This window comes from Mesoplodon bidens, assembly GCF_964165515.1.
Source record: "Mesoplodon bidens genome assembly, chromosome: 11".
Classification (NCBI taxonomy): Eukaryota; Metazoa; Chordata; class Mammalia; order Artiodactyla; family Ziphiidae; genus Mesoplodon; species Mesoplodon bidens.
The window spans coordinates 73,544,801-73,560,692 of record NC_138167.1 but is presented as its reverse complement, the minus strand read 5'-3'; the positions used below and the strand labels follow the sequence as shown (position 1 = coordinate 73,560,692).

Sequence of the window (15,892 nt, the reverse complement as noted above, 5' to 3'; positions counted from 1 at the left end):
AGTATAGTCTGAAGTCAGGGAGCCTGATTCCTCCAGCTCCGTTTTTCGTTCTCAAGATTGCTTTGGCTATTCGGGGTCTTTTGTGTTTCCATACAAATTGTGAAATTTTTTGTTCTAGTTCTGTGAAAAATGCCAGTGGTAGTTTGATAGGGATTGCATTGAATCTGTAGATTGCTTTGGGTAGTAGAGTCATTTTCACAATGTTGATTCTTCCAATCCAAGAACATGGTACATCTCTCCATCTATTTGTATCATCTTTAATTTCTTTCATCAGTGCCTTATAATTTTCTGCATACAGGTCTTTTGTCTCCTTAGGTAGGTTTATTCCTAGATATTTTATTCTTTTTGTTGCAATGGTAAATGGGAGTGCTTCCTCGATTTCACTTTCAGATTTTTCATCATTAGTATATAGGAATGCCAGAGATTTCTGTGCATTAATTTTGTATCCTGGTACTTTACCAAATTCATTGATTAGCTCTAGTAGTTTTCTGGTAGCATTTTTAGGATTCTCTATGTATAGTACCATGTCATCTGCAAACAGTGACAGCTTTACTTCTTCTTTTCCAATTTGGATTCCTTTTATTTCCTTTTCTTCTCTGATTGCTGTGGCTAAAACTTCCAAAACTAGGTTGAATAAGAGTGGTGAGAGTGGGCAGCCTTGTCTTGTTCCTGATCTTAGTGGAAATGGTTTCAGTTTTTCACCATTGAGGACAATGCTGGCTGTGGGTTTGTCATATATGGCCTTTATTATGTTGAGGAAGGTTCCCTCTATGCCTACTTTCTGCAGGGTTTTTATCATAAATGGGTGTTGAATTTTGTCGAAAGCTTTCTCTGCATCTATTGAGATGATCATATGGTTTTTCTCCTTCAATTTGTTAATATGGTGTATCACGTTGATTGATTTGCGTATATTGAAGAATCCTTGCATTCCTGGAATAAACCCCACTTGATCATGGTGTATGATCCTTTTAATGTGCTGTTGGATTCTGTTTGCTAGTATTTTGTTGAGGATTTTTGCATCTATGTTCATCAGTGATATTGGCCTGTAGTTTTCTTTCTTTGTGACATCCTTATCTGGTTTTGGTATCAAGGTGATGGTGGTCTCGTAGAATGAGTTTGGGAGTGTTCCTCCCTCTGCTATATTTTGGAAGAGTTTCAGAAGGATAGGTGTTAGCTCTTCTCTAAATGCTTGATAGAATTCGCCTGTGAAGCCATCTGGTCCTGGGCTTTTTGTTTGTTGGAAGATTTTTTATCACAGTTTCAATTTCAGTGCTTGTGATTGGTCTGTTCATATTTTCTATTTCTTCCTGATTCAGTCTTGGCAGGTTGTGCATTTCTAAGAATTGGTCCATTTCTTCCAGGTTGTCCATTTTATTGGCATAGAGTTGCTTATAGTAATCTCTCATGATCTTTTGTATTTCTGCAGTGTCAGTTGTTACTTCTCCTTTTTCATTTCTAATTCTATTGATTTGAGTCTTCTCCCTTTTTATCTTGATGAGTCTGGCTAATGGTTTATCAATTTTGTTTATCTTCTCAAAGAACCAGCTTTTAGTTTTATTGATCTTTGCTATCGTTTCCTTTATTTCTTTTTCATTTATTTCTGATCTGATTTTTATGATTTCTTTCCTTCTGCTAACTTTGGGATGTTTTTGTTCTTCTTTCTCTAATTGCTTTAGGTGCAAGGTTAGGTTGTTTATTCGAGATGTTTCCTGTTTCTTAAGGTGGGATTGTATTGCTATAAACTTCCCTCTTAGAACTGCTTTTGCTGCATCCCATAGGTTTTGGGTCGTCGTGTCTCCATTGTCATTTGTTTCTAGGTATTTTTTAATTTCCTCTTTGATTTCTTCAGTGATCACTTCGTTATTAAGTAGTGGATTGTTTAGCCTCCATGTGTTTGTATTTTTTACAGCTCTTTTCCTGTAAGTGATATCTAGTCTCATAGCATTGTGGTCGGAAAAGATACTTGATACAATTTCAATTTTCTTAAATTTACCAAGGTTTGATTTGTGACCCAAGATATGATCTATCCTGGAGAATGTTCCATGAGCACTTGAGAAAAATGTGTATTCTGTTGTTTTTGGATGGAATGTCCTATAAATATCAATTAAGTCCATCTTGTTTAATGTATCATTTAAAGCTTGTGTTTCCTTATTTATTTTCATTTTGGATGATCTGTCCATTGGTGAAAGTGGGGTGTTAAAGTCCCCTACTATGATTGTGTTACTGTCGATTTCTCCTTTTATGGCTGTTAGTATTTGCCTTATGTATTGAGGTGCTCCTATGTTTGGTGCATAAATATTTACAATTGTTATATCTTCTTCTTGGATCGATCCCTTGATCATTATGTAGTGTCCTTCTTTGTCTCTTCTAGTAGTCTTTATTTTAAAGTCTATTTTGTCTGATATGAGAATTGCTACTCCAGCTTTCTTTTGGTTTCCATTTGCATGGAATATCTTTTTCCATCCCCTTACTTTCAGTCTGTATGTGTCTCTAGGTCTGAAGTGGGTCTCTTGTAGACAGCATATATATGGGTCTTGTTTTTGTATCCATTCAGCCAATCTGTATCTTTTGGTGGGAACATTTAGTCCATTTACATTTAAGGTAGTTATCGATATGTATGTTCCTATTCCCATTTTCTTAATTGTTTTGGGTTCGTTATTGTAGGTCTTTTCCTTCTGTTGTGTTTCTTGCCTAGAGAAGTTCCTTTAGCATTTGTTGTAAAGCTGGTTTGGTGCTGCTGAACTCTCTCAGCTTTTGCTTGTCTGTAAACGTTTTAATTTCTCCATCAAATCTGAATGAGATCCTTGCTGGGTAGAGTAATCTTGGTTGCAGGTTTTTCTCCTTCATCACTTTAATTATGTCCTGCCACTCCCTTCTGGCTTGTAGAGTTTCTGCTGAGAGATCAGCTGTTATCCTGTTGGGGATTCCGTTGTGTGTTATTTGTTGTTTTTGCCTTGCTGCTTTTAATATGATTTCTTTGTGTTTAATTTTTTTTTTTTTTTTTTTTTTTTTTTTCTTTTTGCGGTATGCGGGCCTCTCACTGTTGTGGCCTCTCCCGTCGCGGAGCACAGGCTCCGGACGCGCAGGCCCAGCGGCCATGGCTCACGGGCCCAGCCGCTCCGCGGCATATGGGATCCTCCCAGACCGGGGCACGAACCCGTATCCCCTGCATCGGCAGGCGGACTCTCAACCACTGCGCCACCAGGGAGGCCCTTGTGTTTAATTTTTGACAGTTTGATTAATATGTGTCTTGGCGTATTTCTCCTTGGATTTATTCTGTATGGGACTCTCTGTGCCTCCTGAACTTGATTAACTATTTCCTTTCCCATATTAGGGAAGTTTTCAACTATAATCTCTTCAAATATTTTCTCAGTCCCTTTCTTTTTCTCTTCTTCTTCTGGAACCCCTATAATTCGAATGTTGGTGCGTTTAATGTTGTCCCAGAGGTCTCTGAGACTGTCCTCTGTTCTTTTCATTCTTTTTTCTTTATTTTGCTCTGCAGCAGTTATTTCCACTATTTTATCTTCCTCCTCACTTATCCGTTCTTCTGCCTCAGTTATTCTGCTATTGATCCCATCTAGAGTATTTTTTATTTCATTTATTGTGTTTTTAATCGATGCTTGATTCATCTTTAGTTCTTCTAGGTCCTTTTTAACTGTTTCTTGCATTTTGTCTATTCTATTTCCAAGATTTTGGATCTTGGAAATAGAATCTTGGATCATCTTTACCATCATTATTCTGAATTCTTTTTCAGATAGACTGCCTATTACCTCTTCATTTGTTAGATCTGGTAGGTTTTTATCTTGCTCCTTCTCCTGCTGTGTGTTTTTCTGTCTTCTCATTTTGCTTATCTTACTGTGTTTGGGGTCTCCTTTTTGCAGGCTGCAGGTTCGTAGTTCTCGTTGTTTTTGGTGTCTGTCCCCAGTGGCTAAGGTTGGTTTAGTGGGTTGTGTAGGCTTCCTGGTGGAGGGGACTAGTGCCTGTGTTCTGGTGGATGAGGCTGGATCTTGTCTTTCTGGTGGGCAGGTCCACGTCTGGTGGTGTGTTTTGGGGTATCTGCGGACTTTTTATGATTTTAGGCCACCTCTCTGCTAATGGGTGGCGTTGTGTTCCTGTCTTGCTAGTTGTTTGGCATAGGGTGTCCAGCACTGTAGCTTGCTGGTCGTTGATTGAAGCTGGGTGCTGGTGTTGAGATGGAGATCTCTGGAAGATTTTCGCCGTTTGATATTATGTGGAGCTGGGAGGTCTCTTGTGGACCAGTGTCCTGAAGTTGGCTCTCCCACCTCAGAGGCACAGCACTGACTCCGGGCTCCTCAATTTGGGGTGATGTGTTGTCTATTCATGTATTCCACAGATGCAGGGTACATCAAGTTGATTGTGGAGGTTTAATCCGCTGCTTCTGAGGCTGCTGGGAGAGGTTTCCCTTTCTCTTCTTTGTTCTCACAGCTCCTGGGTCTCAGCTTTGGATTTGGCCCCGCCTCTGCGTGTAGGTCGCCGGAGGGCGTCTGTTCTTCACTCAGACAGGACAGGGTTAAAGGAGCAGCCTCTTCGGGGACTCTGGCTCACTCAGGCCGGGCGGGAGGGAGGGGCACGGAGTGCGGGGCGAGCCTGCAGCGGCAGAGGTCGGCGTGACGTTGCACCAGCCCGAGGCGCGCCGTGCGTTCTCCCCGGGAAGCCGCCCCTGGATCCCGGGACCCCGGCAGTGGCGGGCTGCACAGGCTCCCGGAAGGGCGGTGTGGGCAGTGACCTGCGCTCGCACACAGGCTTCTTGGCGGTGGCAGCAGCAGCCCCAGCGTCCCACGCCCGTCACTGGGCTCCGCGCTTTCAGTCGCGACTCGCGCCCGTCTGTGGAGCCCCTTTAAGCAGCGCTCTTAATCCCCTCTCCTCGCGCCCCAGGAAACCAACAGGGAAGAAAAAGTCTCTTGCCTCTTCGGCAGCTCCAGAGTTTTCCCGGACTCCCTCCCGGCTAGCTGTGTCACATTAGCCCCCTTCAGGCTGAGTTCTCGCCGCCAGCCCCAGTCCTCTCCCTGCGCTCTGACCGAAGCCCGAGCCTCAGCTTCCAGCGCTGCGCGCCCCGGCGGGCGAGCAGACATGCCTCTCTGGCTGGTGAGTGCCGCTCGGCACCGATCCTCTGTGTGGGGATCTCTCCGCTTTGCCCTACCCAGGTATGTGGGGAGTTTCTTGCCTTTTGGGAGGTCTGGGGTCTTCTGCCAGCGTTCAGTAGGTGTTTTGTAGGAGTTGTTCCACGTGTAGCTGTATTTCTGGTGTATCCGTGGGGAGGAAGGTGATCTCCGCGTCTTACTCTTCCGCCATCTTACCCGGAACTCTAAATTAATTTTTATTAGAGTTAGTTGATTTACAATGTTGTGTTCGTTTCTGCTGTACAGCAAAGTGAATCAGTTATACATGTACATATATTCACTGTTTTTTAGATTCTATTGCCATATAGGTCATTACAGAGTATTGAGTAGAGTTTCCTGTGCTATGCAGTAGGTTCTTATTAGTTGTCTCTTTTTTTTTAAAATTTTTATTGGGGTACAATTGATTTACAATGTTGTGTTAGTTTCAATCTCCTTTATATATAGTAGTGTGTGTATGTCAATCCCAGTTTCCCAGTTTATCCCTCTCCACAACCCTTTCCCCTTAGTAACCATAAGTTTGTTTTCTACATCTGTGACTCTATTTCTGTTTTGTAAATAGGTTAATTTATACCATTTTTTTAGATTCCACATATGTCATAGTGAGTGAGGTAAGTCAAAGACAAATATCATATGATATTACTTACATGTAGAATGTTTTAATTTCATTCTTTTACATGTAGCTGTCCAGTTTTCCCGGCATCACTTAATGAAAAGACTGTCTTTTCTCCATTGTGTATTCTTGCCTCCTTTGTCTTAGATTAGTTGACCATAAGTTCGTGGGTTTATTTCTGGGCTTTCTATCCTGTTCCACTGATCTATGTGTCTGTTTTTGTGCCAGTACCATACTGTTTTGATTCCTGTAGCTTTGTAGTATAGTCTGAAGTCAGGGAGCGTGATTCCTCCAGCTCCGTTCTTCTTTCTCAAGATTGTTTTGGCTATCTGGGGTCTTTTGTGTTTCCATACAAGTTTTAAAATTATTTGTCCTAGGTCTGTGAAAAATGCCATTGGTAATTTGATAGGGATTGCATTGAATCTACAGATTGCCTTGGGTAGTATGGTCATTTTAACAATATTTGATTCTTCCAATCCAAGAACTTGGAATTATTTTTGAGTTTTTGAGCTTTATAAAAATAGATTCATATCATATATGTTCTTCTGCAACTTTTTTCTTCATTTAACATTGTTTTAAAGATTCATCTATATTGTTTCATGCCACTGTATTTCACTTTCATTTTTGTATTCAATTGTGTAAAGATATGATACATATGATAAATATCCCTTTATCCATCCTACTTATCAAGACCTTTGTATGACTTCCCTTTTTTTAAAAAAAAGAACATTTTTATTCATATCTTCTGGTGCCTACATGACAGAGTTTCTACAAATAGGATTACCCAGTCATGGAATCAAGTTAAATCTTCAACTTGACTGGAGAGTGTCAAACTAGTTTCCCAAGTATTTGAACACTGCACTGTACATAAGTCCTGATGGTCTCCATCCTATGACTTAGTGTTGAAATTAAACACTTTTGTCTGATCTAGTGGGTGCACAGTACCATCTCCTGGTGGGCTTAATTTGCATTTCCTTCATTACTAATGAGGTTACGCCTCTTTTTTATATGCTTATTGACCATTCCTGTTTTTTCTTAAATGTCTTTTGGGTTGTTTTTATTTTCCTTATTGGTTTTAAGATTTTTTTGGTGTTCTTTGGATCCAGTTTTTTGTCAGTTACATGTGTTGCTGGTATCTTCTCCCAGTCTGGATTTTTTTTTTTTTAATTTATGGTATCTCTTAATTCTAGAAGTTTGTAATTTTAATTTGTCAACCCTTTCTTCTTTTTAATAGTTAGTACTCTTTATATTTTAAACTTATGCCTTTGGTATTTGTTCTTTAGTCTATCTGGAATGGATTTTTAGGTATGGAATGAAGTAAGGAATGCAGTTTCATTTGTTTCTGAAATGAATAACTGGTTGTCCTAGCACCATTTGTTTGTAGTCTTTCATTTACTTACTGATCTGAAATGCCATATCTGTCATATGACAAATTTTAATATATGTGTTGTTTGTTTCTGGACTTTTTTTTCCGTACACTGGTCAGTTTATCTATATGTTAGTCAGTCCATTTGCCTTCTTTTTCTGGAGTTTCTTGGCTATTTTAGGGTCTTAGCTTTTCCAGATAAATTTTAGAGTTAGCCTCAATTTTCATTAAAAACCTGGGGATTTTGATTAGAGTTGCAGTGGAATTGTAGATCAATTTGGGGAAAATTAGTAATCTTAAAATGGTCTTCTCATCCAGAATATTTTCTTCATTTATTTAGGTCACTGGTCAATGAAATCTCAGTCTGGGAATGACTGGTCTAAATTAAAAATCTGTGAATGCAGGGATTGTCATCTTTGCTCTTATTCCCAACACCAAGCATAGTGATAAGCACATATATCAATAAAAGTACATGTTTATCAAGTTGAATTTTAAAATATATTTTTTTCAGTTTTAAGCAGTTTCTCCATCTTTTTTTAAACAAAGTTTAATAAGGACCTAAAACTTAGTAAATAAGCTAGTAATGCATTTTGAAAGTTCACCATATACTTTTTTTTCCTTTAGCTTTTGTCTCTTCTTTTTGAAGATTTGTTCAAAAAATTTAATTCTGAAATGAAGAAAATTGCAGACCAGGTGATTCCTAAGCAAAGAGCAGCCCAGTTTGATGTCGTGAAACACATGCGTCAGGACCAGATTACCAATGGCATGGTGAATGCCATTTCAACCGTAAGTCTTCAGTCATTTGGGTAGAGTTTTGTAACTTATTTGTAAATCTGTTCAGTGGGAAATTTAAAGTACTGATACTTTGAGAATCTAGGTGAAAAAAATATATATATATTTAAGTCATAAATTTTCTACTTTGAAAGATAGTCTACAGTTTAAATCAGTAGGAATTTTACTACTATATGACTTCATTGCCAAATTATAGTTCCTGTTATATGAGGCAATAAGAAAATAGATATACTTTTACATAAAGGAAAAATCTTTTTAACCGTTAATAACCATTCTTTCAAGGGATACTTTTCCCCATTTTCTTCTGTCATAAAACTGATATATTACAAGTAGGTTTATTAATGACAACGTTTGTCCAAAACAGTACAAAATGTTTCATTTCATTGTAGGTTTATATTCCTCAAAGAGCTATCAGCTGTTCTCACGTGAGTGATGAATTCAGGCCTTACCAGCTGCTGTGTGTTCAGGGCCTCCGGCTGTTCATAAAGGGTTATCAGATAGGTTTTTGCTCCCTTTCTTAAAGCGTAACATCTATAGGTCTATCTGATAAAGTCTTGTTCACGTTTTGTATGCCAGACATAAAATTAGTTTTATGGATGGGATTTGGTCCCAACAAAAGAATAATATAGTATAGCACGTGGGCTCCCTTAACAATGAAAGAATTAGTGGTCAACTTGCTGCCCTCCCTGACTTGAGAAATTTGCAGTGGGTCTGTTTGAGCAGCCCTCTCCGTGACAGCTCCATCTAGACCTGAGGGGAGCCTGGCCTTTGTGCCTCTTTAGGCCCCTCACACTCCTGTGGCCCAAACTTGTCTGGAAGTAGATTCCTGAATATTTGAAGAGAAGTCTCCAAAGAGCACTTGACACACTTCTGTTAGAATGACCTTTCTTTGCTTTTGACCCATGATTTTCAGGTCAGAATAGCTGTTTTGAGTAGTTGTTTTGCCCCTAAGTGATACCACTTTACGTCTGGGAGCAGACTGCTTATTAGGAAAATCAGTAGTAGGCCTTGTCACAGGTGAACCCCAATCTGTAGACAACCAGAAAAAGATCAACTTCTAAAATTGTGATTGTTGTCATATGTAGACTATTTTCAACAAATAAATTTTCTCAGAGGAGCAGTTGTAGACCCTTTGTCTGTTTCTCCTCTCCCTTTTTAAAACTCCTGAAAAATATTGGAACAGATTATCTTGCTGAACATCTCAGCTTCACTCCCCATCTACTTCCTATTTGCCAGCAGCTGCTGTCTTAGTTGAATTCTGCGCTGAATATTTATTTATTTATTTATCTTCCTTGTGGTCATAAGTCAGTTTACTAGGTTCATTCTCATTCAAAAAATAAAAGGAGTTAACTGAACAAGCAATATAAGAAGTTAACTTGTGGGATCAGTGTGTTTGCTCCATTTCTTTGCTTTGTAATACATCGAGTTTCTTCCTAGGTTTTAGCTTTTTTCCACTCTATCAAAAACTCAAGTTTCTGAAGTGATAGATCTTCACTGAAATAATGCTTAAACTTTAATTTGTGAGGAGCTCCCCTGACGTCAGATATTTAAATTCAAACAGATAAGTTTTTCTACTGTGAGGGGTTTTAATCTGGGATCCGTGAGTCCTTCCTTGAAATTGAAGGCAAATTTTGTGTTTGTGGTCCTATGTGCATTTTTCTCGAGAATAGTCATAGCTTTCATCAGATTATCAAAAAAATGAAGAACCACTGTTTAGCAGATGTAATTTTTTCCCTTTGAGTCAGAAAGATCATTGAATCAATCACTTTTTGACATTTTGTTTTCTACTTTGCTTTTTCTCTGCATACTATTTTCTATTAATTCACGTTACCATGAGTTGAAAACTTAATGATTCCTAACCTTAATCTTGAATTATCCTTGAGAATATTTAATATGCACAATTAATACCACTATAAAATAATATATTTCAGTACTTTTAAAGCATAGGAGATAAGGTAAATTTAATGTTTAAAATTTATTTCATATGAATCTATTTTAAGATTGACATGGTAGCCAAAGAAGGTATATAATATTTATTAATATAAATATATGTGCAACTTTTAGCCTTGATTAAGAAGCCTATAATTATTCATTTTCTCTGATAACTGCTATTAGAGTCTTTTTTCTATTGCTATATTTTCCTCTCATTAAAACTAATTTTGGAAGACATCCAGATAATGGCACATTGCAACATGAAATTATCTCTTTGAGCGTCAAGCTAGTTTTACCTTAAATGTGTGTAGAAACTGCTAGTGTTCTATTAGTTAGCTTATTGCTTCCAGTGGAAATCTTTGGTTGAACTGGCTTGTTCAGAATATAATTAGTTCTTCAGAAAATACCCACTCTGATGTGATAATGTTGATATGTTGTAGCATTCCGAGGTGGTTGCTAGATATAGGTAATATTCATTAAATTCCTAGAAAACCCCGGTGAGTAACTTGGCTAAATTTTAATTGCGACATTTCGATTTCTGAATATATATCATGGCTCTAATTTCACAAACAAGCAGTTCCTATGCTGAGCCTCTCCGAGTGACTGCAGAGTATCAGGCCACATGGACGGATCAGGGGTAGTCTCATGTCTTTCCTCTCCCTTCAGGGAAATTGGTCTCTGAAGAGATTTAAAATGGATCGCCAGGGTGTGACTCAGGTGCTGTCTCGCTTGTCATATATATCCGCACTGGGCATGATGACAAGAATCTCTTCCCAGTTTGAAAAAACAAGAAAAGTGAGTGGTCCTCGATCCCTCCAGCCGTCTCAGTGGGGAATGCTCTGCCCTTCGGACACTCCTGAAGGAGAGGTAAGGTCCCCAAGGAGTCTCTGCTGTGTCAGAGGTCGTGCCTGTTGGTGATGCTCTGCTGCTTCTCCCGTTCCCTCAGGCTGTATCCTTTTTGGGGTCAGCCACGTATCTGGCAGAGAAATGTTGATGCAGCCATCAGAATGTCATCAGTATCATTCCCAAACAGTACCTACAGAAGTCTTTGATTTATTATCTCACCTAAATAGAAATATTGTCCAAATTTTCTTGCTTGCTTTAGTTTATCCCAAGAGTCAAACCAGGCAATGAAGAGGGGATAAGAATATGAAGGAAAATTAAGAGACCCATCACCTTTGCTCACAAGGAGCTCTTTTTAAGCAACTCCTTATTTTCTGTGGCTGTACTTAGAGGACGTCAGAGTCACAGTTGCAGCCAACTAGGAGCACACAGTCCAAGACCTAAGTTGGATTCCAACTCACTTATATAGGAAACATAAGCAGTTACCTGAACACTAAACCAAGGAGTTTAAATTGGTTTACATCTATAGCACCCACTATTTCCTGTGTTGTGGCCCTTTCTACTTCATGTTAACCACTGTTGGTTTCACTTGATTTTATGCCTTCTAAATTGTAAAATTCTGGATGAAGGAACCATGTTAGGTTCACCATTGTATCCCAAGCTCCTAGCCCAGAGCCTCATTCAAACTAAAGGCCCCATAAATATATGCTGAGTGAATAAGTAAGTTAAATATGACAGGTAAAAGATATATGTTCCAAAGTGTAGGAATTAGTTATGACTTGGGAGAGGTGAAAAATACAAGTCCATACAGGGTTATAATTTTTAGAAATTATCATTCTTCTCCTGAGTTATCTTAAACCATATGGAAATTCACATGAAAATTGTGCAGCTTGTCAAATTTGCATAACTTATACATCTTGAGTTTTGGAACACTAAATTTCCCAGAGATTGCTTCAGCTAATCTAGATGAAGTACCTGTTTTGTGCATCACTACAGCAGATGGTTTCTAAGATTGAAGATGTAATCTTTACATGTCACATGTGTCTCAAGCGTTTTTGTTTTTTTTCTTAATTTGCCGTATTTCATCCTTGTTTATATGTTTGCTTTAGATTTTTTCCCTCTGGTTGTATAGAAGTTTAAGAATATTTTTTTCATTTCCTTCTTACTTTGAAACAATTTCAGACATACAAAAAAAGTTGCAAAAATAGTGGAAAGAATTTCCATGATCCTTCACCTAGATTCCCCAAATGTGACATCTTATGTAACTATAGCACAGTTACCAACCTCATAGCCCCAGTTATCAACTTTCATAACCCTAGTTATGAAATTAACACTAATAACAGTATTGTAATCTGTAGACCTGATTCAGATTTTGCCAGTTGCCCCACTGTCTTTTTTTTTTTGCGGTATGCGGGCCTCTCACTGCTGTGGCCTCTCCCGTTGCGGAGCACAGGCTCCGGACGCGCAGGCTCAGCGGCCATGACTCAGGAGCCCAGCCATTCTGCGGCATGTGGGATCTTCCCGGACCGGGGCGTGAACCTGTGTCCTCTGCATCGACAAGCAGACACTCAACCACTGCGCCACCAGGGAAGCCCTCCACTGTCTTTTTTTGATCCAGGATTGCTCTCAGTTGTTGAGTCTCCTTAGCCTCTTAATCTGGAGCGGTTCTTCACTTTTTGTCTTTTATGACCAAGAAGCTTGGAGAGTACCGGCCAGTTATTTTGCAGACTCTTTCTCATTTCAGGCCAGCAGTTTTATATTTTTATGTATTCACAATTATCAGTGTTTTCCTTTACTATTTTTATACAATGTCATCTTAATGACTGTGGTGTTCTGTTGTCAGGGAATAGCAATTTAGGTAATTGGTTTCTTTGGGGAGGGGACATTTATAATGCCATCATTATTTCCAGTTCAAATAGTACTGTGCTGAGCATGTCTGTGGCTAAATCTACGTTTATATCCTTGCTTTCTAGTTCAGGATAAATTCCTCTGGGATAAGGGGTAGGTATATCCTTAAGGCTTTGTATGAATCTCCAAAGTGTTCCCTACGAGGCTGTACTTCTTTGCCTTGTCACCAGTGGAGTGGTGAGCTATTTTTAGACACAAACTGTACTTTGTGTTACTCATGTTCATTCTTCGAAATGACTGTCTTTTGTTTATTAGGCATGTGGTTTGGTTAAAAACTTGGCCCTTATGACGCACATCACAACTGACATGGAAGATGGACCCATTGTTAAATTAGCCAGTAACCTGGGAGTAGAAGATGTGAATTTATTATGTGGGGAAGAGCTGTCTTACCCAAATGTGTTTCTTGTCTTTCTTAATGGTGAGTACATTATGGAGACATGTTGATCCAAAACAGTCTGTGGGGAGGGGGAGGGAATCGACTATTATCCATGTATATAGAGCACAAATATACTTTAATTCTGCAGTCAAATTCTCTGCCACTGAGCTGTACCCCCTGAGTATACTTTAATTCTGGACCCAGGTTGACTTTAATTGAAAGGTAGAAAAAATGGTAACAGAAACAGTTATTCCATTGGCTGAGTGATCCAGGTTCTGAGAAAATACAGCAATCAGAGCTAAAGGGTAATGGTGCAGAGACCATTTGCTTTCTACCCTTTGACAGCTGGCAGCGTATCCACAGTGGAATGAGGCTCAATATGGTATCTTTAAGTTCAAGTTAAATATGTGAGACGTTCTGCAGAAATAATCAGATCGGCCCTTATAGTGAGACGACTTGTATTCAGCTACTGAGTGAGTGATTGTCAGCAGCCTCTGGCGAGAGGGTCCCTTTCCTTCAGCTTCTGCTCCAGTTGCTTCTCTCATACCCCTTCCCACCCACTTCAGAGTCCTCCAGAGATGCTGCAGCAGGTGTGGCTTGGTGGCCTGGGTGCCTGTCCCCTCACAGGTGTGCTGCATGTGCTCGTCCTGGCCTCAGCCCCCATGCTCTTCTCCCCCTTCTTCCTGCTCTGGGAGGCCTTCACCATTTCCCGCGTGGGCTGGTGAGAAGGAAAACAGGGCTGTTGGCTGCCTGCCTCGCTCAGTGAATTCTGGCAGCTAACGCTGAGTGAGTCCTTACTCTGGGTACTCACCCAGTACCTCTCTAAATCCTCACAATAACCCTGGGAGCCAAAAGCCATTTTCCTCATTTCTCAGGTGATGACAACAAAACAGGTTTAAAAATAGCAGTTACTAGGTGCTATGTCCAGTTCTAAGTGCTTTCCATGAGATCAGCTCATTTAATCCTCACATCGACCCTGTAGAAGTGGTAGAGCCAGTGTTCAGACCCAGGGGTCTGGACCCGAGTTCACGTCCCTGCACGGTGCTGACAGACGAGGAGACTGAGGCTGACTTCACCAGTGTTATGCAGCCAGGGTGTGGTAGGCCTGGCCCTGGACTCCGGTCCCCACGCCGGGCTGCCCTTGACCACTCCACTCTGCTGCTCCCTCCAGCCTTGTGGACTGGTTGCAGGCTTAATAACGTACTTCCAAATGACTGCTCAGTGCTGCTTATTGTTTTTATTGAGTAGATATTTTGAATCCCATTAGATTTATTTTTTATTTCGGTCTTGAATATTCTTACTTCTTTCTGCTTAGGTAACATCCTGGGTGTCATTCGAGACCACAAGAAGCTGGTGAATACATTTCGACTGATGCGAAGAGCAGGATATATCAATGAATTTGTTTCCATCTCAACGAATCTGACAGATCGGTGTGTCTATATTTCCTCTGATGGAGGAAGGCTGTGCAGGTAGATGTGGCTAGAAAGAGTTGTTAAGATCTCTTTATGTTTGCTTTTGAAAGAAATGGACTTGTTTTTATTTTTGAAGCTGCTTTAACCTCTTTCATTGTTAAGATAAATTTAATTCACTTAGCAAACACCTCATGAATATGCATACTGGCTACTGGGGATTCAAAGATTAATGGCAGTCGTCTCTGCCCTCAGAGAACTCAGTCCGCTGGGAAAGGCAGAAATAATTAGTAATAACAGCCAACTCTGCGAGTAATAAGTGCTAGCCATTATTTATTATCTTAATAGATGTATTATGTGTAAGGCTTTAACTACATTCAACGCTATAAGGTTGGATTATTATTTTCATTTAACAAATGAGGTACTGGGGTTTAGTGAGACTAAGTAAATTACCCAAAGCCAGATAGTGGTGGAGTCTGTTTTTCACCCAGAAGTCCTTAGAATTCATTTGACTCCAACAGTCCTGACTTTACCCACTATATTCTGTTGTTATGAACTGACCTTTAAAGGATGAGTAGGATTGCTTTAAAGGATAAAGGAGGAAAGGAGAAAGGCTAAGGAATAGCAAGAATAAGAAACACAGAAGCATGAAGAGATACCATAACATTAGATCTGGTAGAGAAGTAGGTGCCTTATATTCATTCCGCACATATTTAGGGCCTATTTTGTACAGGTGCTGTGTCGGAGGTGGCTTTACGAAGATGAACATGACATGGTATCTGGTCCTTTGGGGACAGGCAGGGACTTCAGCTGAGGATGTCACCTTGTTTCATAGGCCTTCACTTGATTCACCAAAGTCTTTCTTTGTGGACCTCAGGTAGTGTGAGGGCACAAGTCAGTGAGCTGGCAGCGGTTAGAGTGGTGGCAAGAGCTTGGACGTCTGCCCAGCGGGGAGAGTGGACTGCCAGTGTCTGGGTCTGTCTGGCATCCTTGTTTCCTTCCAGTTACCCTCCTCATTCTCCTTTGAGGATTGCCCTTCCCCACTGGCAGTCTTCTTGGGACGGTCAGTCAGGTGCTCTCTCCTGCTCAGCCCAAGGTCAGGCGGCTGACCCAAGCCAGGCCAGTCAGACTGTCTCTTCAGAGAGTTTGAATCCCAAAGAGAATAGCTCAAGGGCAGAAGTGGTTGGAACAGATTCATCCTGGCACCGATGCATACAAGAGACTGCTCATTACCCCTGCCTTTCTGGATCCTTGGGACTGTTCTAGCTCCTTTTCTTTCTGAGGCTGAGCATTGCACCTTTTTTCTTTGATTCTTATCCTTCTAGTAAATTCTTAGCCTTTTGGTAAATTCCTTAAATTTTTCTTCTTATTTTTTTAGTAAATTCCATCTTTGCTTAAATCTGCCAGAGTTGGTTCCTATTCTTTGCAACCAAAGAGCCCTAACTGATGCTATACCTGTGTTTGAATCCTCGTGTCCCACTTACTGACTTGTGTGACTCTGAGTTTATTACTTAA

The 15,892-nt window shown here is 40.1% G+C and overlaps 1 protein-coding gene across 2 annotated transcripts in view; it reads left to right on the top strand.

Moving 5' to 3' along the window:
- Positions 1-15,892, top strand: part of POLR3B (RNA polymerase III subunit B) — a 120,766-nt gene that overhangs the window by 50,988 nt on the left and 53,886 nt on the right. For both annotated transcript variants that reach the window (XM_081249645.1, XM_081249646.1), the window contains exons 13-16: positions 7,742-7,903; positions 10,508-10,708; positions 12,848-13,010; positions 14,284-14,437. In XM_081249645.1, coding sequence (XP_081105771.1) covers positions 7,742-7,903; positions 10,508-10,708; positions 12,848-13,010; positions 14,284-14,437 — 680 coding nt within the window. The remainder of the gene's footprint in view (positions 1-7,741; positions 7,904-10,507; positions 10,709-12,847; positions 13,011-14,283; positions 14,438-15,892) is intronic.